Genomic DNA, 24,416 nt, shown 5'->3' with positions numbered 1-24,416 from the left:
AGTACTTTAGGTCTTCCAATTTTCAAAAACCCACCACCCATGTTGGGAATCGCTGGAATATATAAATAAACATTAACAAATATTCAAAATAAAATAACATCTATAAAATGTTAAACTTACGTAACTATATATGATTATTTTTTAGTTATCAATTTATCATACATGTCATGAATATAATTTACTTCCTATATGACCCTATAATTTTTATTTAATTTGTGTTTATAATTTGAACAAAAAGTATATTTAACTTATCAGGAAGTTAGGTTATTGTTTCTAGGCTGAAAAATTATTTTATTTATTTCTTGTTATAAAAATAAAACATATTTATTAATTAATTGATATATGATTCAAGGGATTACATTCATAAAACAATTAATATATATTTCGATTTAGAATTTTCAACATGCAAATATTGAATTAATTCGACAATATTAAATATTATAATAATATACCTTATACTTAATAATATTTTTCTTTTTAAGAATTTTATATTTACAATTTGAGTTTTACACATATATTCTTAAACAATGTTCAACTATCATCAGAACTTCCAGCATCACCAATATCCAGATCATCTATTTCTTCAAATAATGATTCATCAACTTTCACCGAATCTCCTAAAAAATAAAGTGTATAACTGCATAAGTCATTACAATTTTAGGTAATATGCATAATATCAATCAATATTATTATTGGGATACTTTTGATTAGCTATAAAATTGAATAATACATGTGACAAGAAGTGTCAAAAACTGATTTGCTAGTTATGTACTTATTCTTGTTTATGCATAATCACATAATATAAATTTCCTATAATGGATCCATGAATATATTGTTCTGTTTGTTCGCATTACTCCTACAGTTTTAATAAACTTAAACTTTATTAAAATTTATCTAAGTACAGTCGATTATATGTGGGAATTAATCTTATGTTTACTTTTTCAATGATATAACATAAGAATTTAAAACTGTTTTAATAATATTACAAAAATATTTTTAGTGTATACCTTAAGTCTACCAGAATAATTTGTTTTAGTTATTTTAAAAGATAAACCAACCTTCTTCTAAGAATTTTAAGTCTGATTCATTAAGTGATTTATCAGTCATAAATAATTCACGTCCAGTAAGTTTTTTATTTTTTTCCTCTTCATTTCGTTTCTTTAAAACTCCCATGTCTTCTTCAAAGTTGAACTTCCATCGTAAAAATGATTCAACTGTAACTTTGGTGCCTTCAAAACGTTTCTAAAGGAAAAGGAAAGCATTTTTAAAGTTGATTAAACTCATTTTAGAATATATAGTTACAAAATATTAAATAATACAATCAATACTAACTAATTCGGCTTCCATTTCTTTTTCGCGTCTTTTATCATCATCGTCTATTTTTCTTTGTTTTTCACTATCTGAATAGTTATTCATCCATTCTTGTGCTGCCGATACTAAAGTAAATATCATCACCATCCCAACATTATCCTGAGCCTTAAAAATAATTTATAAATTAATAACTGATTTATGTTATTATATTATATTTATTACTTGTTGTATTAAATACTCTTTTAGCTCGTCTTCTTGTTCTTCAAAACCGACAACATCTTCAATTTCTACAATAGGTGGATCATCAGGATATTTTTCAACATACTCAAATTTTAAGCAACATGATAGGCCAATATCATGCTGAACACTATCGAACTCGTCTGATTTAACTGGGATTTCGAATTGATAATAAGGATCTGAGCCTGAAACTTAAATATAAATATAGGTAATAACCATAATTTAAAACCTATTGGGTCTTTAATAAATTCCCCCTTTCATTAACCTAATATGCTTACTTATCATTTCACCACAGTATATGGAGTCCAATGCATCAATTTCGTTCTGTTGCTCTTCTTTATAGTCCATCTTCTCACTATAACCATTAAAATTAAACTGACTTATTTTAATATTTGAACTATTAATAAGACCTTACTTTACTAATAATATTACTTTATAGTTTATCATAAACGTGACTCGTGAAATGTGGTTCGTTTCACGTCCGATCCTCAATAGTCGACATTCGCCACGGGTTTAGATACTATCTACACATCCTATAGTAATTTGTTATCATTTTTATCAGCATTTAATATTTATGCTTAAAGCGATAACAGCCGGCAGAATTTTGTGATTATATTATATTTATGTTCGTGGATAAGACAATAATATTATCTATTCTGTGATAAAACGGTGATTATAGTGATAATAATATTATTAAAGAATCAGGATTTTGGAATTGGTATTTGGGAAATTAAATATTGAATTGTTGAAACTCAAAGTATACGTATTATGGAAGACTTGAAGTGTTTCTGTCGTTCCTGGTTCTGAATTTTTTCACTTTGTTGACCAAGAACGTCAACATGTTATTATATTATTAACGAATACAAAATGACATTATAACGGCTTAAATGAAAAAGAATGTATTAAAGAGGTTTTATACAAAATATAGAATTACTATACTTAAATACTATTACGAAGATTATTATTATGTCACGAATAAGTACAAGTTTCAAAGATGTAACTAAAAAGACTTCATACTTTATTACAACACCAATATTTTACGTAAATGCAAGTAAGGATTTATATTTTGTACATGATTTATAATAATTCTATATATTTTGTTTATTGTATGTGTATTAAATATTATTAAATATTATTATGATTTAATTGTAATCAGCAAAAGATATTTGGCAGGTCAGATGAATAAGAGATAATAAGATATTAGCATAAGTGTTACATTATTAAAAATGTAATACATTTGTTTAATTACCTATTAAAATACATTGAATTGAATTGAATTATTTAACACTCTTATGTATTTACTCTTATAGTCACATACCAACATTTTCTTATGATTTAGACCCATTAAATAAACTTTTATTTTTAATGTTGTCATTAAAGTCTGAACTGCATACATTAGCTCTTATAGGTCCTTATTCTCCAACACAATTTTTCTTAAACATTTTGAGAAATGTGGAACGTCTGAAAATTTTCTTCAAAAAAGAAGTGTAGACAAAAGTACAAAACAACAACAAACATATAAAATTTTTTTGTTCCAATGAAGATGCATCATGCATTTTCGAGAAATGGAAATTTTCACATTTACATCATTCGTGGTTGGTTTTGCAGTATTGGCTCCTAAGCAGTAATATTTTCATTAACTTTTTGATTTAAAAAAAACGACCGGATCTCTACAAGTTTTTGAAGAACACGGTTTAAGAAATACTGCTCCAACACATAATTTACCTATGTATTCTGTTTTTATATTTGTAAAAAAATCACTTGGTATATTTATATTTATAAAAAATTTGTATATTACCACAATATAAATATCTACAAAATGCATATTCTTACAATTGTATAACACTTTAAAAACAAAGCACTCAGAATCTAAAAGTGAAAAACATTTTAATCTAATAGGTACTGAAAATAACAGATTATTTAAGAATGAACAATTTTTTTTTTTATCAATAAAACTGCTCTACTAATCTAAAATAGCTCTACCAGTATGCTGAATAACAACTATTATTTATTTCTATACATTTTTAAGATATATATGTATTAATATATAAATGTACTTTTTATTTTAGGTCCACACATTGGGCATCTATACAGTGCTTTAATTGCTGATGCTTCTGCAAGATTTCAAAAATTACTTAACCCAAGTTTAAATATTATTTTTAGTACTGGTACTGATGAACATGGATTAAAGGTACAAAAAGCTGCTGAAAATTGTAAAATATCCGTGAAAAATTATTGTACAAAAATTTCAAGTAGTTATCAAACTACATTTGATAAATTTGATATTAGTCATACATCTTTCATACGAACAACAGCGGAAAACCACAAAAACTGTGTACATTATTTTTGGAGTAAATTACAACCACATATTAGAAAAGGAAAGTATTCTGGTTGGTATTGTACAGCTGATGAAACTTTTTTGTCACAAGATCAAATCGAATTAGTTAATAATGTACGTGTTAGTAAAGAATCAGGGAGACAAGTTGAGTGGGCTGAAGAAGACAATTACAAATTTGACCTACGACCTTTCAAACATGATCTTCAATGTTGGTTGAGTAAACCAGACAGAATTAAACCGAAGGTGTTCCATGAAATACTGAATAGAGAGGTAAATGATTTATATGATATATCATTGTCAAGACCAAAAAGTCGGGTCAGTTGGGGTATTCCAGTACCAAGAGATGATACACAGACTGTATATGTATGGTTAGATGCACTTGTTAATTATTTAACTGTTTCTGGATATCCAGACAGCAAAATTTGGCCTCCAAATGTCCAAGTATGCGGTAAAGATATTTTGAAATTCCATGGAATATTATGGCCTATATTCTTAATAGCTGCAGGTTTAGAACTCCCAAAACAAATTTTTGTACATTCTCATTGGAAAGTTAACGATGAAAAAATGTCTAAAACCAAAGGAAATGTAGTAGATCCAATAAATGCTGGTTGCCAGTATACTGAATCTGGTTTAAGATATTTTTTGCTTAGAGAAGGTACAGCTCACAGTGATGGTAACTACAGTGATCTGAAAATTAAAAGAATATTAAATGCTGAATTAGCAGACACGTTGGGTAACCTATTGAACCGTTGCTGTGGAAAAGCCATTAACCCAAATCTTAGTTACCCAAAATTAGATTTATTACAGATTGAAAGGTTATTGGCTGATTCATATTTCATTGAATTAAGTAAAAAATTAGAGGTTCTTGCAGATATAGTTGGAAGTCATTATGAAGAATTAAATTTTTACAAAGGTATAGATGAAATAATAGCCACATTACAGTGTTGCAATCGATTTTTTGAGTACAATAAACCTTGGGAATTAGCTAAACAAGATGTCAATAAATTGAAATGTATACTACATATAACTATGGAGACTTTGAGAATTTCTGGGTTAGCTTTACAGCCAATTGTACCTGTACTAGCTGATCAACTATTAAATAAGTTAAACATAAATAATAGAGATTGGAATCAAATGACGCCAACGTGGAAAGATGAAAACAGAATCGTTAATCCAACAAACTTGAAAAAAGATAATATTGTATTATTTAAAAAGTTGTTGATAAACTAATTTAGTTTTCATTATTCTATTAGTTAAATGATTTATTTACCTAGATACAAGTTTCTAAATAGTAAATTGAAATAAAATATGAAATTATATGTATGTTTATGAATTATGTATTTTAACTTAAATTATTATAATTATTGGATTCCCCTAAATATTATGTAAACAATTTTTCTTTGTATACATTGTGTAGTGATAAGATAAGTTAAATACAAAATACATGGCCAAATTCACAAATTTGAAATTATTGTGTCAGTCTGATAGCTGAGATTTAACATATTTACCTATTGGTATTCATTTGTTATTTTGGTTTAGTACATGCAGGGTGGACGAGGGACCTATGACCCATGGTAAACTCTGTTAAAGTTTGTAAAATAATTTATGATTTTAAAACTAACAAGATGGGCAAGTGAGTATTGTTTTGCTGTACATTAGGTGTCGTGTGGGGTACTGTAATGGATCATGGATGTATTAAAATTGAATTCAATGATATCATTGTATACGAAAAATTATTCTGAGCGAAGACTGTATGTCACTTCGTGTAGGTATAACACTAATCATTACTCATTGTAATTTCTTTATTCAACAGGTAGTTGTGTGCAAGTTTCCACACCACCTTTAGCACAAAAACGACAACATTGGAATAATGAATTCCATTTTAATGCATCAGGTTTAACACATGGCGCGGTTTTTTATTGTGGCACCGTTAAGGCCTTATCCACACGTACAAATAAAGTGTCAATTTTATCCACACTTTCACCAAAAAATAATTTAATGTTAATGATCAATGGACAATGGTGGATATGTTTTTGTAATTAATGTACCTATATAAGATTTGTTTAATAGGTAGGTTAAGACAAAAGACTATCACGGTTGACAATAATTAGTAAATAATAATGTAATGATGGTAAAATTTGCAAAAATCTGTTCATGATTGGATTGAATATTATGGAATTCGATGATGCAGCTTAAGTTTTTTTTATAAGGTGAATTTGTTGATTTAATATTAAATTAATAGGAAATATTATAAGACTTAAATTATTTAAATTATTAAACGCACGCATTAGTGAATTTTTGTTTAAAATAATTTATTTTAAAAGGTACTGTTAATTTTTTTCTGCCAACACTCAGAAAGTTATAATATAGTTATTATTAGAAATTTCCTTTTCTTTAATACTTACATATTATGGAATTGGGGAAAAATGTAGGTAACAGTAATAATAAACCAATGTTAGAATAGTGGCAATAAATATATATACCATTCAAGTAATTTTAAATAAATTAAATTGACACTTCATTTGCACTTAAACTGTTGTAAAATAGCGGCCTGTAAAAATATGTATATTATAAGTTATACCTATATAGTGCACGGAAGTTATAGGTGCTAAAAAAGGAAAAATATACATGTAAATATGCGCAAAAAAATTGTTAAATATTAAAATATGTATGAAAAAAATGTCAAATAATATACAAAATAGTTTGATAAATGTTCATAAAAATTTAAAATTCCAAAAAAGCCATTTTCTGTTGTACTAAAAGAAATGTAAAATTTGGAAAAATCAATTTATAATATTTAAAATATGGCGAATAACTGTATGGCATTTTGACATTTTATTGAACTGAAAAAAATTATTTAAAAAGATAGTACCTACCTACATGGCTACATCGTAATATAGGCGCGACAGAGATTAAATGTGCTAATGCGCATCGCACAGTAAAGTTGTCTTAGATCATATACAATTATTGTCGTTTAAAATGAATAAGTAGTGGATTGCGCTGATAACAATAAATACCTACGACCTACCTACATTAATATGGAGTTATATATTCAATATTATTATTAAAATACACAGCTTAAGAAAGAAAAAGATCAATTTTTTTTTAGAAAATATTTTAATATGCGTATGAAGATCAAGAAATACGTACTTTTCCCCTAAAATTGACTAAATATGCAAAACATGCATTTAAAATGTTCGATATACAATAAAATGTAGAATAATATACAACTCTACAACTTCCGAGCCCTAATTATAACATTTAAAATACTGTCCTCCTCACCAAGTATTTTCATTTATATTATGTATTATTAATTATTGTGAAATATTTTTAAATCATTAATGTATTATTATTAATTTCATTCTCATTGATAACTACTAATAATGCGTAAAAAATAAAAAAATAAAAATGTTCTCACTCATACGTCATGTACTATAATAATAACCAGCGAGATGGGAGAGAGCAATACAATACGGACCCGTTCGTTTTATATTAAAAATAATACTACAATATTAATATTAAACTAATTTTATTATTCTAGTTATGACTAAATATTTGTAGTTTTTAGTAGGTATTATTTTTACAATCTGCATTAAGCCAACAACAGCTTTTTAGATATGTAATAGCCGCCACTAGACTAACCTATAGTACAGGAAAGCGACTTCCCACTTACCCGCTTTTTTATAGAAATACTTTTTACCTAGATATCTGATATAGGAGCGTCATACGGCTTAATTAATATTTCTAATTAGAGGTCTATCTCTTACCTTAATTCCAACTAAAATATTCCAATCTATTGGGTTGGACAAGATAACTAGAACTAGACGGAATTTAGATCGTCTAAAATCTAAATCTACTACCTACCAATTCACTAACACCACAATATTCCATACCTAATTGATGCTTTTTCAGCTGGTTTATGTAATATGCACAATATTCATTGATTTTCAAAATTTTATTTTCAATGTCAGCTTCACAAAAAAAAAAATGTCAAGTAGGTAATGACTTTCAAGCGTGAAATCCCTATAATAAAACTCAAATGATGCCACTGTTCATAATGAACATTCATTAAAACAAAATAATAAAATCGTAAAATAGGTATTGAAGTATTATACAATAATAATTGGAATCAGTCAGACAGTCCATTAACAACACATTTGCGCCATTTTAATACAAAAGTTAAAACATTTATAAATATTATATTCAATATGTAAAACTTTCATTGATCAAATCTGCAAACTTTACAACTATATTACAATGCTACATGTCTACATCCATAAAAAAAATATATTTAAAGCAGTATTTAAATAATTTAACAATTAAAACCAATTAATATTTTTATAAAATAAAGAAATGTTTTATCAATTTTGCATATATAAATTAATAGACAATAACATAAACACTTCTTGCCCCATAGTTTTAAACAGTTTTTAGAATTTTAATAATTTGAGAAAAATAAGAAATAGTTAGATAAATTAACTACAACAATTAATCTTGATGCACTTTGCCACCAGTTGTATCTAATGACTCAAAATCTTCAGATAATTTTTTGGCTAAAAAGTAAATTTCAGCTAATGCTATAATTAAAGCACATATGATTCCCAACAATAACTTAAAACCTAAATCAAAGGTTGTACTTAGCATTAACTCAATACCCAAAAATCCGAATAAAAAACCAGCAGCTGTTGAAATCACAAATTGAAGGACTGCTATCAACTGTCTATTAATTTGTTTAACTGAAACATACAAATGATTAATTTTTCATCATATATTAGTGCTTTAGGTCAGTGTTTCAAAAATACAGAATGCACAGTACATGATGTTGATCATTCTCTTTTATGCAACCTATTTTATTTTGTCATAATAGTTCAATTAAGGAAACTTACTTAGTTGACATTTTGTAGAATGATTATTATTTTAACTAATCTAAATAACTGATAAGCTACTAAAAATTATCTAACTATACTAAAACAATATTGCTTTAACATTTTCAATGTATTAGATAACTTTGTTACAATATTATAAGTCAAGAATCAGGCAATTTGACTGTCGATATTATGTTACTTAGGTACTTACTACAAATTTATTTAAATTTTTGTATTAAAAAAATATAATATTATTTACCTAACTCAGATTATATCAATATCATAATTCAAAATAAGGTGCTGGCAGATTAACCCACTTATGACTGTCATAATATCACCGAGTGTAATACAAATAAGAATTCCCATAGATAACTAATGATCGATACACTAGAATCTATCAAAGTTTAGGGACAAAACATAAAATTAAATTATAAGCTGTTTCTACTAATTCCAAATTTCAAAAAGCTGTCTAAGGATATGAAATGCAATTTCTCGTATTTATACTTACATTACATTTAAATATACTATAATTGTATAAACCATAGCCTATAAAATAACAACATTATTTTCCCTGGATCGTGTTTTTTTTTTTTATGATCTGTACTTCAATATAATTACTAGCACTCTCTTTATAGGTGACAGTTAATTAAATATTTGAGTATTCATTCAATATGTGATCTACTGGGGAGAAATCAAGTTTTTCACAGGTTTTCGAGGTATTGCAAGTTTTCAGAAGGAACTCAAAAGGGAAGATCTAAATTTATTACATATTAAATATTAAATATAGTCTCACTTTGATAAGAAATTGTATCTTCGGGTAGTCTAACTCTCCGAAAATCTACATTTTTTGTCATAGCATCATATTCTTTATTCTTTAGACGTTGCTCCAATTTTCTCATTTTTTCTTTGTACTCTGGACTCGACTCGACAATTGGTGGACTAGGTAAGACTATACTATCTTCAGTGATTAATGTGTGTAGAGGGGGACCATCAATTTTTTTCAAATTTTCACTAAACCACTTGAAGGCTTCTAGGTCTAACATTTTAACAGAAAAACATTCACTGACATGGGCAGGAATGTCAACTTTGGACTTTTCAATTTTCTTAAACAGATCCAAAAACTGGGGATCAGTTTTTATTTTAATTTTATAATCCATATTTTACTGATTGTCAGCAATAAGTTTATTTATGTCTTCTTCAAAATGTATTTTAATTGCTTCTACCTTATCTTCAATATCTTTATCTATACTTTCATATCTAGTTTTCAAATCAGACTTAAATGTTTCCAATTCTCTTTGACGTCTTTCGTGAAATTCTTCTTTAGTTTTCAAGTCTTCTTCCTAAAAATATTCATACACAACATATTAAGTATGTTTCTAATTTTCTATGCATACAATTATTGTCAAGCTAACTTACTGAAATTATGTTATTTTCTTGATCCAAAATTGCTTGACTCAAATTCAAAGCTTCATTAATGGCAGAATTCAATAAAAATAAATTTTCACCACTTGATTGCAAAAATCTTTCAATTTTCTTTTCTTTTAAATCACTAACGAGTTCACTGATTTTTTTTAGATTTTCTTCATCAGCTCTATATGATTTTTTCTGGAATTAATTTTAATTAAAAATTATTTATTCATATCGATATATGATCTACACATTAATTAGTCTTACATCAAATTCTGATAAAAAATACTTAATTTCTCCTTGCAAAAATGGACGGTGACTAAACAGCCTATCCCAAATATCGCTCAAATCTAAAAATAAAAATAACATAATAAAAAATGACACTTGGGTGGCAATGAAAAAGGGTTGCTCAAACAAAATCTGTAGGTGATGCAATTTAGAATCTAACAGGGAACAGTCACTCCACATTTATTTTTAAAAAACTTATGAAGTAATTTAGGCTATCTTGTCTTATGCGCTCTACCGGTAACATTGCAAATGCAGTATGCACTCTACCGTGTTTTGCCACTCTACAATTATATTTAGATTCTAACGGAAAAAACAAAAAACAGAAAATAACTGAAAAACGATAACAAAATATCCTAAAAACCAAAAAAAATTTTACTTATTTTTACTTTTTAATCTTTAACTTTAAAAACACTTTAACTTGAAATCAGAAATTTTGAATTTTCTAATTTTTATATCAATTATAATTTTGATTTAAAATTTAAATATTATGAATAATTAATTTTAATTTTTAACTTTTAAGTGCATTTCTATATTGCGTGTTACTATTATAACTTAAAAGTTAAAAGTTATATTCTGTATATAATATATATTGTTTTTGATTAACGTTTTAAAAAAAATTATTTTCCTATTGTTTCCAAATAATGTTTTTGATAATATTGTTTTTTTTTATATATATATGATAATTAATTTTAATTTTCAACTTTTAAGTACATTTCTATATTACGCGTTACTATTATAACTTAAAAGTTATAAGTTATAAGAATATAATATAAAAAAATATATATATATTATCAAAAACGTTATTCAAAAACAATATAGAAAAATAACGTTTTTAAAAACATAATAATCAAAAACGTTAAACAAAAACGATATTTTCGCAGGTAGACTGCAATCTGGGGTAGAGCACATACGACAAGATAGCTGTCATTTATAGGTACAGTAAAACCTAAGTAAAACTTCCATGTAATGGTCACCGAAGGGACCGGAAATAATGACCACTATTTAGAGGTGACCGTTAATAGAAGTGCAATATTTCCAGATGACCGCTATATACAGTGTATAAAAAAACCAAATACATACACAATAATTTTCAAAATCATTCGTACACAACATCATTGATATTATTAATTATTTATTTAGTTTTACAATGTTTTATAGTTTTCATTTCATCATTACCGTTGGATTTCCATAGTTTTAAAACCATATCTTTATTTTTTATCAAATCGGTGGATTGGGTTCTCCCTATTCCAAATTTATCTGCAAGAGCTGGCGCGCTCACATTTTCTTTTTCATAAAATTCTAACAGCCTCATTTTTTTCTGCTACAGTTAGGTGTTTTTGTTTGCAAGTCATCAAAACCACACTATTCAAAACGTTTTCAACTGACACTGACCTAACACTAACAACTAAAGAAACATAATAAAATACACAGACCCGGTGTGTCTATAACGTTATTGTAAAAGTTCAATAAGATAACTATCATTAACACTGCCATAAATAATTTGTGCAAACCATAAACAGGTACATATTTTCTATTATTAAATCTTATAATTTGACCATTATTTAGAGTGCCCTATATAGAGGTATTAATGTATTTTCCCCAAAACACTTGACAGAACCAAAACAAATTACCATTACATAGAGGTGACCGTTAACAGAAGTTTTACTGTACTTGGTAGACTAAGCTTGAATAGAATTGGTCAATTGTATGAGTTGTAAATTATAACATAAATAAATACACCATTATTTTAGTCCATACGACAGTGATTTTTCAACCAGTGTGACACAAAATTATGTAAAATATAAACATATTTTTTTAAATTTCATACAGTTTGTACATGTTTGGTTATAATTTATAAAATTATAATTTTGTATTTTAAATCTATCTTTACTTTATATTTTATAATTTTTGAAGTTAGCAAGTTTTTTAATGTATTAATTTACTAAACTTAATTAACAAACTATATCAAATCTGAATTATTATAGTAGGGGGCTCAGAGATTTTTATAAAATACCCAAGGTTGAGAAACAATATTCAGGGAAATGGTCAACAAAGTAACTGGTGGCAAAACATGATTTTAAATAAATAATTTTTTTTTGAAGACGAGTCAGAATGTTAGAAGTCTGAAGTAAATATAAAATGATCTTATTAATTTGCACTGTATGCTCCTTGGATTAATAAAATACAATTAAACATAAAACATATAAAAATATATAAATTATTTAGGTAGGTACCTATGTTTTCATATTATATTTGCACAAAAACAATGTTAAAGTGAATGGATTACAAACTAATAACCTAATAAATGAAATGTGTAAAAATTTTAATAAGTCGATCGTACAAAAAGAACGCCCATATTTCTTACCTTTAAAAATGTCAGTCATTTAGTATGAAACATAGACATAGATAAAGAAAATAAATAATCAATGATGATAGTTTCTAAAAACTACAATTAAAAATGTAATTTATATTTTACAAGAAAAGTACTTTCATTATTACAAGATTGTGAACCACTCAACCACGATTTATCTCCTAACTCTTAGGTCGAGGATGGATGTTCGAAGTATTCAAATTCAAGTATTAATTATTGGTAGAAGACGTACTATAAAATATAAATTATATAATTGAACGTTTTTGTTGTGTATATTTCATAAGATAACATATTGATAATTTACAATATGACCAACTTGAGAACGTTGAGAACTACTGTCGGTCTGCAGAATATATATTTTCAGCATATTAGCAAGAGACCCTTTATAATACAAATCGTGATCATAACCTATAATATATATTTTGGTCTATGGTATAAACCATTGACCTATTATAATAGGTCAATGGTATAAACAGTATCACCTACAGTTGTAGACAGAACTATTCAACCATGAACTATGATGGACAGAACTATAATATTATATTGACCGCAGATATAATATAATACAGTGTGTATTGTTTATAAGTTATACAGTATACGTAGAGAGCCTTAATATCTAGCCTCTCTAACTATACGTAGTGAGTGTGTGATATTCACAGAATATAATCACAGGTTATATTATAAGATATAATATAATATAGCACATTGTGTTAATAATAATAAAGTTTTATCATGTAACCATTAAACCAGCTACTAGTAAAAAAATACACTTTAAATGACATAGGTATGTAATTTAGAATTAACAAATTAGGTATAATTTGCATTGATCAATCATATAAGATAGAATTAATAATTATAAAAAAGACAGTCTACATTATTTTATATTTCTAACGGTTGATACAATGATACTTGATACAACGATACCTACTTTGAATACTTACTTGGGTAGCTTAGATTTATTTAGACGACTAGATAAATATTTTAGCTTAGACGATAGTTAGATAGATTATACATTATAGGTATTGCTTATGAGTTATGATCTAAGGTTAAAAGTTACCTATCAACAATATAGACTAAGCCTCCTAAGGTACCTACTACCTAGGCAATTTACAATTTAAACTAAAGTGTGTTTGAGTGTCCTCCAGTAGTCCAGTCAATAACTTTTTTCTAACTCAAAATAATTGTTATGTGAATGCTAGGTGCTTAATATACGTTTCTAAAACGAAAATAAAATATATTATTATAATTTGCACTTTAACAATAACATAATACAATTATAGTATGTCTTATGAGTGATGACTGATATACAAAACTGAAAGTTACATTTTATCATTCCACCATATAGGCCATATAGCCATAGGTACTAGGTATTTTTTATCATTTTGAAACACAAATCCAGGTTGTGTTCGATAGTAATAATAAAAAAAAAACACAATAAAGTTAAGTAAGCATAAATTAATTAAGTCAAATAAAAAATATACAATTTTGAATGATATAAAAATACCCATACTTAAAAACACCAGAGAAAGTAATATTTCTACTAGGTATCTAAAAATCCAAGGTCGCCGTGTCTCGTGTTAGATCTGCTACCTATATAGTAAATTATTGAGGAATAAGTTAAATTAAACAGTTTTCCCGCTAGACTGGTTTTTATCCCAACTATTTATTGTATTTATCTCAATTATAGCGATACCGTTGATATCATATAATAAATAAAGAGATTATTGATATTTGACAGTAATACAATATTTTAGTCGTTATTCGTTGGTTTAACGCGTTGGTCAGTGCAATTATACTTATCGTAATACACTAATACGTATCTACTATATTAAGTGAGTATACATATTTTGGTTAAACGTTAAAATTTTATCGAAAAACATAAATTGTAGCTAAAAAATATTATACTTATTCCTACAACTTACATGTCAGTATTTCTCAAATATTTTATGAAATTAATCTCTTATATTTTTTTGGTTATTAAGCGGATATTTAGATACATTTTAAAATAAAACGTAGTAGTCTATAATAAGTGCTGTACCTAACCTGTTTGAAAATATAATATATTTGTACAATTATATTAACTTTAAACTTTATGTTAAAGGGATACCTACTGTGGTTTTCTGTTTTTGTCTAACACACGCGTGACATAATATTTTAGACGTGTTTTTTGCCAAACATTCCAATTGATTTATTGAAGCGATAAGAAATCTGAAAACAGATTTGAATTTGTCGTCAAGTTTAAGTTCTGTTTCCCACATGTTTGATATTATCCTCCAAATTCCAAAAAATGTCATATTAAAAAGAGTATTTAAAAATTGCCGTATTTTAATTTTTGGAGAAGTTAAAATCAAAAATTCAAAAATGTGGCAAAGTCGATTTCAAGTAGACTTGATGATAAATTAAAATCTGTTTTTAGAATTCTTATAGCTTCATTAGATCAATAAAATTGGTATGTTTGGCAAATAACTAGTCTAAAATCCTATGTCGCGTGTGTGTTAGACAAAAACAGAAAATCGCGGTATCGAATCCCCTTAAAAGCACCAATAAATAGAAAAAAAATAAGTACTAATAAGTAAATTTCAATTCTTCTTTGTTTGTAATTTCATGTAATGTAATATATTATTTACCGATTAACTTGGTCAACAAAATAATAGTTGAAATAAATATAATAGTATAATATACTATTAATTTTATATACTATTAATATTTAATAGTATCAATAAACTATCTATGATTAAATTATTTAAATTATTTTTATTACCTATAGGTAGGTACATATTATACATATTACATAATAATATAATGTACTCGTACAGTCGTACAAATTAAATCAAAGTAAACTGGCCGGTCTTTTACTTAGATTCTCATTTTAGATTCTAAATTGAACGACGAATGTATTGGTTATACAATTCCGTGTGTATTTTATTTTTTCTGCCATCAGTGACTCATCACTCTTGTCATCACTTTGGTACAGCAAAATTCTTTAATATTCACCTTTGATGGTTTTTTCTATACTGTAAGGTAAGCGATTGGATCTAGTTAGTATTATTTGAGAGTCAAAAGTAAAAAATTCCCAATAGGTACTTTTCAGGGGTGGACGGGAGGTAAAAACAGCCCAGTATTCTAAATAACTAAAAAGCCCAAACCCCTTTATAACGGCTTCTTTATGAATACCTACTTTTTCGGTTATAAATTATAAATAGTCAATAGCCAATAGGTTATAATATTATACATTTTATAAAAATCATAAATGTCATAAATAATCCTTTTGATATTTTTGATATTAGTTTAGGTACTATGTTTTTATCATTAATTTCATAGTCACAATTCATACACGTATTAAACCAAAATCATCTTCATCAGTTTCAGAATCGTCGCATTATTATAGTCATTACTTTTAATTAGAGATGTAAGCTCGGTAAATTTTTACCTCGTAAATTTACCGGTAAGGTAAATTACTGGTATGGTAAATTACCGGTAAATTAAAATATTAGTAATGTTAAACTTTTGAAGGCTTTGGGGTGGTGTTAAACTTCTCTGATTATTTTTAAATGTTCTATACTACTATACATAATTTTTATTATTTTTTACACATATTAGAACTAGAACCCCAGTCATAAAATGTAACCCTTTATTTAATTTAAACCTTTCTGGCGGTCTATGTATCAACCAAATCAGATAAAATGTTTAAACATTTTTCTGGATAAAACTGATATTTAAAATTGTTGCTTAAGGAATTATAATACACTATAGGTACAACATACCTAATATGCTCAAAAAATTATTATAATTATAAACTTATGGTTCGACTATGAACTTATTGTAGTATTGTACCAACTAATAGCAGTGTTTTTAATTTTTACTGTTTCGTATTTAAAAATAAATTTAAATAAGTGTATTAGTAATATCGTCAAATGTTCAAAATAATCAAAGAAGTCCCTCTTTTCTATAGTATAGGTCCGAGTGTACCTACAAATTACAATATTGTCAATGAGTAGGTCACTGTAATGCATTATAATAATATGTAAAATCATTGCATGAAAAACAATAATTCTGAGCGTCGTCTATATATACTTTATAAGTTATAAGTATATTTTATTATATTATATTATATTATATTTATATTATAATTGTATTGTTATATCAGTAATTTATTTTACTATTAGAAATACAGTAGGTTGAATTAACATTTGCATAAAACATTGCATTTAATAAATTATTAATCATTATAATAGTGTAATGGTGTGAAACACCATTTAAATAATTATATTTTATTATTGTATCTATGTAATATACATATTACATAACAACAATAATAATAATAATAATAATAATAATAATTTCTTTTTGTATATACACCATAATATCTTACAGTATTTGTATCGATTACAATAAAAACAAAATTAAAGATATTTAAATAATACGAATATATATATATATATATTTGCAACCCTCCAATAAGCTAAGAGCTTGTGGTAGAAGGTTTTTAAAGAGTTCACAAAAACAATATTACAATACAAATAATATTAATGAAAAGTTGTCAAATTTATACAATTTCTATTTCGTTTAAGTTTATGCATTTTATATACCTACAGCTTAAAATATCTTAAACCATGAACATCAAATATATTGATTTTGAGAATCCTACATAAGTGTATAGCAATAGGAATAGAATTTTTTGCACCAAAATGAGTTTAAAATTTAGGAACTTTTATAATAATTTTTTTGTATCTAGTACAATATTTATGATTGACGGAAGATATAGTATCATGCCTGTGTTTATATAGATCAATTAAGATATTTTTAAGATACAAAGCTTTGATGTTATATATATTTAGTTCATGGTACACATATTCATTATTGGTACCTATATTTTTGTTAGCAAGAATTTAATTAGGTTATTTATAGTTGACTATAAAGAATTTGAATGCGAGTTATATGCCTGACCACTCACATTTATTCCATAATTCAATATTGATTGATTGATATTATGTACCTATATTATATAATACACAATATGTAACCCAGACGCGAGATGATCTTTCATTCATTCTGTCATAATATTACGAAGTACCACCAATCACCATAATATTATATAGGTATAAATATTTTGATTAATTAACACAATATAACAATCATGGTTCAACCTGCTAGATTTAGGTACGTGTGCCTAACACTATAATATAGTCTATAGTTTCATGGCTTGCTCTCAGGTGTCATCGGGAAAGTAAAATAACTAATGTCATTCATAATATTATAATCACCTATTGATAAAATACGTGTAGCTTAATTTGCTTATGTAATTATTTTTAAGGCGTTTCTACTAACTTGTAATTTTTCTAATATTTTTTTATTATTCATTAACTGAAATTGAAAACATTCTTTTTTATATATAGATATAATTAATAAAATGGTAGCTATTAAAGTAGAGAATATAAAAAAAAAATTGTAATTGATAAAGTTTATAGTTCAATGAGCTTAAATACTATAGTAGAGTTCGCCGTTCGGTACTTAATTCATATAAATGAAACATTTGATGAGCAGTGGTGATTTCATGATTTGGCATGAGAAGTTCATAAAGGTTGTGTAGAATACATTTATTGAAATCTCTGACTCTCGAAATGAGGAACATTCTGTGGGAATATGTTTAAATGTAACAGGAGTCACTGCTGATCACAGAGGCTGATCTTGTCCAGTCATGATGTCAGGCTCAAGTACATAGTGTACGGAAATATTACAAACTTAAAATTGGTGCTATAACTAGATATTGGTTATAACTATTATACTTCTAATAAACTATAGTCAAATCGAATTTTCGGGCAATTTTTACTTGGATTTTGGATAGGTACCTACCACAGTAAAATTGTTGCAAGTTGTTTATAATTGTGAAATGTGGAAATTATTTACGTATGAGGACTTAGTATTTTATTCGGATAATAGGTTACAACAATATACATGTACATTTATAACTTAAAGTAATGAGTACACGTGTTTACATTTACCTAATTGGTTGCTAATCGGGTACGTATTTTTATAAGATGTTGGTACATTATATTTACGATGATTCTGTAAAAACACACGGGATTGTATATAATTTTATGTTTAATGGGTGCTAAATAACATCATAGCGTGTTATCAAAATACGATAATAATAAATTAAATTATACACGATCTATTGACCTCCTCAATTGCAATATAATAAACCTATAGTTCGGAGATAATACAATTATGCTTCCTACTTGAACTAGTTATACGTTACATTCAATCAGTGTTAAATGTTTGTAGACTGTACAATTTGTAGTTTGTATATTGTATTACTCGGATTATTACAACTCTGTTAATACACTATAAACATGACTGAACGAGTGAATTTGGACGTACCCCGTTGGGATCAGACTCAGTATTGGGGCCGAGTTAAGTACTTTTTTACCACTACCAATCCATTAAATATTTTCAAGTCAAATTCAGAATTGGAGAAATGCAAAGAGATCGTTAACAATTATAAGTAAGTATCCTATAAATCTAATAGGTAATTTATAAGCCTTACAAATAAGCGTTGATATGTTATTTATTTAGAAAAGGCGACAGTATACCCGATGGCTGGACATTAGATGATGTTTACAAAGCTAAAGACGTAGTTGACTCGGCGTACCATCCTGAAACAGGAGATAAAATGATAATTTTTGGGAGAATGTCTGCTCAGGTGCCTATGAATATGCTTATTACTGGCTGTATGGTGACATTTTATAAGTGAGTAAGTTTTAAATTAATCTGAATAGTTGTTTAGGTATATATTTTATTAATATTTCGTTGAATTTCAAAGTTTCAAACATAAAAACATAGCAACTAAAATTATATACAACGCAATTGACATAATTATCAATGAATATTAAAAAAAATATTTGAATTAAAAGCGACAACTAAAAACAATGTAAACATTAATAACGATACTTTCTAACAAATATTTTTAATTAAACAGTATATTACATTCGAAAATCGGATTGATACTCAACTTTTAAATTGGCACTGCAGAAGAGGTGCATTAATAAAGAGGGCCTCTTGCAGGTCCTCCAATATATTTATTTTATGATTCAGTTATTTTTCTTGTGAATATAAAAATCTAGAAAAATTTTAGGGGATGTTAGGCTAACCTACCTGCATTGAAAATGTTAAAAAAATGCTTAATATAATAATATATTATCCAGAGTATAAGTACTGTTACCGATTTTTAGTAATTTCTAATTTTCACATGAAAATTACAATAATAATGCATTGTATTTAATTTTAAACACACTATATACATACACTCAAGGTGGAAATCTCTGTTACTTAGTAAACATTCTAAGCTCAGCATAAAAACAAAGCTACTCTAAATTATATTTATGCCTATCTGGACATACAGCATCCAACTATGGACCTAATTCTATAAAAAAAATAAATAAATAAAAAAGGAAACCATAAATATAATTAAAATTCATAATCAAAACTAAGCAAATCTCCAACGTAAAGTGTTTTCATTGGGTGGCTACTTCTCAGTTCTCAAATCTATCAATTCTAAAATATTAAATTCAAATTATTTTAATGTTGATTGTTTTGAATTTTTGTTATTATTTTTAAATAGAACAACACCTGCAGTTATTTTTTGGCAATGGTTCAATCAATCGTTTAATGCTTTAGTCAACTACACTAATCGGAGTGGTACCTCACCTATGCCTCTTGAGTATGTATGAGGATCTATTTTACTAATTATTTCTAAATGTTTAACAACACATAAAGTATCCATTACAAATTAAATTTCTAACTATGTATTATTTTGTATTTTAAGTCAAGTGGCTAAGTCTTACGTATTAGCTACAAGTGGTGCTTTAGTTACAGCCCTTGGTTTGAACAAATTGGTTAAAGTGAGTAAGAATTATATAATAATCCATAAATATAAACTTTTTTTGGTAAAATCTTAACGATTTAAACGCAAACTGTTTTAAATGTTAATTTTTTTTTAAATTTAATTTTGTTAAAACTTAATTTTTAGAAAAAAATAATAATAATTAGCATAAAAATCATATATTTAATTTTTTTACTTGTATATATAATAGTCATCCAATATTGTAATATGAATATTATTATTACAGTGCAATACTAATTTTAATATGTCATCCAACATGAATCAAATAACAATTTAATATTAATTATGGGATATTACTATCAAATTAATAGGTTTCTCGTACTTATATAAAACATACAATGAAGATAGAAGATTTAGAAATTAAATGAAGTAGGTATTGTGAAATATAATTTCATTATCATTATTTTATTTTATTTTTCATATATAAATACCTACCATTGAAATCTCATAAAAAAAACTGTTTTATATTGTTGTTGAAACGTCCATGCAATATTACATAGGTATAGGTAGGTACTAAGTATCTTGACGATAATAATATGTTAAAGTTAAAGTCATAGTAATTTAAAGTGGTATGTAGGAACTAACATGTATACACGATACATGGATACGTTTTCAATGTACCTACATATTTCAAATTTAAATTATACAGTCATGTTACAAAATAAAGGCAATAACTAATAATCGCGCGTGTATTTTCACTTCTTTAGAGATTACCAACTGTTGCTGGCCGTTTTGTACCGTTTGCAGCTGTTGCTGCAGCCAATTTTATTAACATACCTCTAATGAGAATAAAGTATACATAAAACTATCAATTGTTTTTTAATTAATAAATTAAAAACACTTTTAACTTCACTTTAAATTAGAGAGCTGGAAAATGGAATTGAAGTTTACGATGAAAATAAAAATCTTCTAGGTGAATCCAAGTCAGCGGCTCGTCAAGGTATTTCGGCTGTGGTGTTAAGTCGCGTTCTAATGTCCGCTCCAGGAATGGGTAAGGACTACATAATTCTATAATTTTTTCTATAAATAGGTATAATATAATATTTATTTATTTATTTTAAATATTATATCATTATAATACCTACATAGTACATATTACATACCTACGCTGTTTTATTTTTAGTAATTACGCCAGTACTCATGGAGGCAATAGAACGGAGAGGCCTGTTAAGAAATATGAAATGGGCTCCAGCCCCCTTGCAAATTGCATTTTGTGGAGTCTTTTTGACATTTGCAACTCCCATGTGCTGTGCAATATATCCACAAGTATCGCCAGTATCAATTGATAAACTCGAGCCTGAGTTACAGGTACCTAATGAATTGAAATATATATTATTTTATCATATATAAACCGTATGGCGTAAGTACCCATCTGGCTATCTACTTACATAGTTATAAGGCTAATGGCTATATACACCTATATGCATTAATAAACTTTATATAGATTATTAGTTTAGTATTAGTAAAATCAGTTTTGAAGTATATAGGGTGTAATAGATAGAACTGACTTTTGGAATAACTTTTAATCTAATCAATATTTAAAAATTTTTTTTGTATATAATTTATAGTCATTTGCGCTACACATTAATTAAACAAAAAATTATTTTTATTTTTTAACACTGAAAATAAAAATTTTAAATTATTAGATATATTCAAAATAGCCAATTTGTGAATCTGATTATAAGAACAATTTTGATATTAAAAAACATTTATCTAAGTCAAGTAATTTATTTTTTAGAATTTGTTGACATGAGTTTATGTCTTAAATTATTTACTAATCAAATAATTTTAACAATTTTCGTCATACGTTTATAAGTAAGTAGCATAATTTTTTTTTTTTGTAAGGTCTTTCTATTAAACCTTGTATATAGTATTACATGCCATATGGCATGTATATGGCATATGACATTTTACATACTATTTAATATATGTATTTATATTTTTGTGGAGTGACGAATGTATTGGTAATTGATTTTCCAATAATATGTGTTTTTATTATTATATCTGTTTTGGAGCATACTTGTAGTGGAGTGTGGGAGGGGCCAGAAGAAGAGGTTCAAGGTATACCTTTTTATTTAGGAAATTCTCGATACTTTTCAAGAAAATTAGAATAAACTGAAAAAACATCGGAAAACTAGAATATTTACCATATTTTACGCTACACTAGTTTTCAACAAAATTGATTTTGTTATTTTGTCATAATTCATAAAGAAAATCTATAGTTAGACACATTACATTTTCACCAAATACGTAGGTATAATAGTATTTTATTGTCAATTGGTTATTTAAAAATTGAAAACAAAAAATAAAGATTTTTCCTTAATTATTTTGTTGCAATTCAAAAAATATTAAGTAGAAACTTTAGACATCTTAATACTCCACGTCTCCACTATACAATTATAAATTTATCATTTTCTTTTCACAATACAATTTTCAAAATATTTACATTTGTATTATACTATTTATTCCACGTATCCATTCACACCATTCCACGGTATGTCAGTATATTTACATGACCTATTATAGTTAATAACATAATGATAATATAATATAATATGTATACAATGTTTTTGAAAAATATTTGTTCAACCTTCCGTATTAATAATAGAAAAATTAATTACCAACTACCTACTATAATAGTAACAAAAACCAATCATAATAATAAAATATATCATTAGAAATATAGAGGCTAACATATCGTCTCTGTTCAGACACGGTTTTCATTAGTAATGATTTATCATTGAATTCAGATTTAACATATTATCAATTAGCAGCTCTGATGGTGTACCTACACTTAAAATCTAGAGCGACTTCCACGGTTTTTTGGTTTTAGTTATTACAATATACTGGAATACCAGATAGTATATTCTGACATAATAATAAATGTTTAGAAATACATTTTTTATATTTCTAGTAAAACATTTGAATAACTATCTAACATAAATTAAAAATTGATACAAAAAAGTTTATTATAGTATAATTTATAGTATAATAATATGTAGGCACTTCATATAGTAAATAATAATTTAACTAAAACATTAATGTTTACGCAATAAAAGTATTCACCTTTGGAAGAATATTACTAATATGGCATAATATACCTATCATAATAATTTCTTGTTTTTCTAAATCAATTTCAATAGACAGTAATTAGACATAGTACATTGATGAAATATCAAATTATATGTATATCATATTACATATTATGGGTAATCGGCAATGATATACATTTTCTATAGCATGTCATATTATGTCATTATGATTTAAATGTTAAATACATAAATGTATATTATTATTTTATTAATTGATGTTAATCACTCATTATTCTTATGTTTAATTATATTTTAAATGTATCTTAATGTTACAGAAATCAGCAGAAAAGTTCAACTCAAAAATTGGATATTACAATAAAGGTCTCTAGTATCGATTGATATATACTTATATTATTTTATTCTTATTCATATTGTATATATATGTAAGGTGTATTATTTGATTCTGATAATAATCACGTTTAAATTCTATAAAATTAACTAATTAAAATAAACAATATATAAAAATGTTTAAATGTGATTGTAAGTAATGGATAATAATAATTTATGATGAAACTCAGAAACTTTATTTTACTATATTTATTATAAATTAATAATGACCTATAATTCGATTCAATATTATTATAGGTTCATACCCATATGGCTA

At 26.2% G+C, this 24,416-nt stretch overlaps 4 protein-coding genes across 8 annotated transcripts; 2 read left to right on the top strand and 2 right to left on the bottom strand.

Annotated features, from left to right (window-relative positions):
- Nucleotides 1-298: 298 nt before the first annotated feature.
- Nucleotides 299-2,110, bottom strand: LOC100160175 (RWD domain-containing protein 1). 3 transcript variants are annotated; one of them, XM_008187761.3, is made up of 6 exons: nt 1,981-2,110; nt 1,827-1,903; nt 1,534-1,739; nt 1,333-1,476; nt 1,059-1,242; nt 299-617 (listed from the first exon to the last, which is right to left on the bottom strand). In XM_008187761.3, the coding sequence occupies exons 2-6, from the start codon at nt 1,894-1,896 to the stop codon at nt 532-534; spliced, it is 690 nt and encodes a 229-aa protein (XP_008185983.1). In that variant the 5' UTR covers nt 1,897-1,903; nt 1,981-2,110; the 3' UTR covers nt 299-531.
- A 106-nt stretch (nt 2,111-2,216) lies between these two features.
- Nucleotides 2,217-5,347, top strand: LOC100162212 (methionine--tRNA ligase, mitochondrial). The gene is made up of 2 exons (XM_001949801.5): nt 2,217-2,599; nt 3,618-5,347. Exons 1-2 carry the CDS (start codon nt 2,515-2,517, stop codon nt 5,114-5,116), a joined length of 1,584 nt encoding a protein of 527 aa, XP_001949836.2. The 5' UTR covers nt 2,217-2,514; the 3' UTR covers nt 5,117-5,347.
- A 2,475-nt stretch (nt 5,348-7,822) lies between these two features.
- On the bottom strand, nt 7,823-13,067 carry LOC100164954 (biogenesis of lysosome-related organelles complex 1 subunit 5). 2 transcript variants are annotated; one of them, XM_003246437.4, is made up of 5 exons: nt 12,812-13,067; nt 10,426-10,508; nt 10,168-10,356; nt 9,545-10,091; nt 7,823-8,622 (listed from the first exon to the last, which is right to left on the bottom strand). In XM_003246437.4, the coding sequence occupies exons 4-5, from the start codon at nt 9,906-9,908 to the stop codon at nt 8,375-8,377; spliced, it is 612 nt and encodes a 203-aa protein (XP_003246485.2). In that variant the 5' UTR covers nt 9,909-10,091; nt 10,168-10,356; nt 10,426-10,508; nt 12,812-13,067; the 3' UTR covers nt 7,823-8,374. The 2 variants fall into 2 exon arrangements, with proteins under 2 accessions (XP_003246485.2, XP_001946866.2); XM_001946831.5 differs by lacking the exon at nt 7,823-8,622 and having other exon boundaries at nt 9,643-10,091.
- Nucleotides 13,068-14,525: 1,458 nt separating this feature from the next.
- LOC100164284 (sideroflexin-like) lies at nt 14,526-24,416 on the top strand. Of its 2 annotated transcripts, XM_008187754.3 has the most exons (9): nt 14,526-14,649; nt 19,103-19,322; nt 19,394-19,567; nt 20,439-20,537; nt 20,643-20,718; nt 21,428-21,513; nt 21,584-21,711; nt 21,844-22,028; nt 24,088-24,333. In XM_008187754.3, exons 2-9 carry the CDS (start codon nt 19,171-19,173, stop codon nt 24,139-24,141), a joined length of 954 nt encoding a protein of 317 aa, XP_008185976.1. In that variant the 5' UTR covers nt 14,526-14,649; nt 19,103-19,170; the 3' UTR covers nt 24,142-24,333. The 2 variants fall into 2 exon arrangements, with proteins under 2 accessions (XP_008185976.1, NP_001156182.1); NM_001162710.2 differs by lacking the exon at nt 14,526-14,649 and having other exon boundaries at nt 19,088-19,322; nt 24,088-24,416.

Source organism: Acyrthosiphon pisum, chromosome A2, assembly GCF_005508785.2.
Source record: "Acyrthosiphon pisum isolate AL4f chromosome A2, pea_aphid_22Mar2018_4r6ur, whole genome shotgun sequence".
NCBI classification, from domain to species: Eukaryota; Metazoa; Arthropoda; class Insecta; order Hemiptera; family Aphididae; genus Acyrthosiphon; species Acyrthosiphon pisum.
Note: the sequence above shows the minus strand (reverse complement) of the source record. Positions and strands in the feature narration are given on the sequence as shown.

Excerpts from the sequence above, each read along its gene's own strand:
- LOC100164284 (NM_001162710.2), top strand. The coding sequence starts at position 19,171 with ATGACTGAACGAGTGAATTTGGACGTACCCCGTTGGGATCAGACTCAG. Across the intron at positions 20,538-20,642 it reads ACCTCACCTATGCCTCTTGA|TCAAGTGGCTAAGTCTTACG; the intron begins GTATGTATGAGG and ends TTGTATTTTAAG. Across the intron at positions 21,712-21,843 it reads AATGTCCGCTCCAGGAATGG|TAATTACGCCAGTACTCATG; the intron begins GTAAGGACTACA and ends TTTTATTTTTAG.
- LOC100160175 (XM_008187760.3), bottom strand. The coding sequence starts at position 1,995 with ATGATAAACTATAAAGTAATATTATTAGTAAA. Across the intron at positions 1,477-1,533 it reads AAGAGTATTTAATACAACAA|GCTCAGGATAATGTTGGGAT; the intron begins GTAATAAATATA and ends ATTATTTTTAAG. Across the intron at positions 1,243-1,332 it reads AAGAAATGGAAGCCGAATTA|AAACGTTTTGAAGGCACCAA; the intron begins GTTAGTATTGAT and ends CTTTTCCTTTAG.
- LOC100162212 (XM_001949801.5), top strand. The coding sequence starts at position 2,515 with ATGTCACGAATAAGTACAAGTTTCAAAGATGTAACTAAAAAGACTTCA. Across the intron at positions 2,600-3,617 it reads AATATTTTACGTAAATGCAA|GTCCACACATTGGGCATCTA; the intron begins GTAAGGATTTAT and ends TTTTTATTTTAG.
- LOC100164954 (XM_003246437.4), bottom strand. The coding sequence starts at position 9,908 with ATGGATTATAAAATTAAAATAAAAACTGATCCCCAGTTTTTGGATCTG. Across the intron at positions 8,623-9,544 it reads AGATACAATTTCTTATCAAA|TTAAACAAATTAATAGACAG; the intron begins GTGAGACTATAT and ends TGTATGTTTCAG.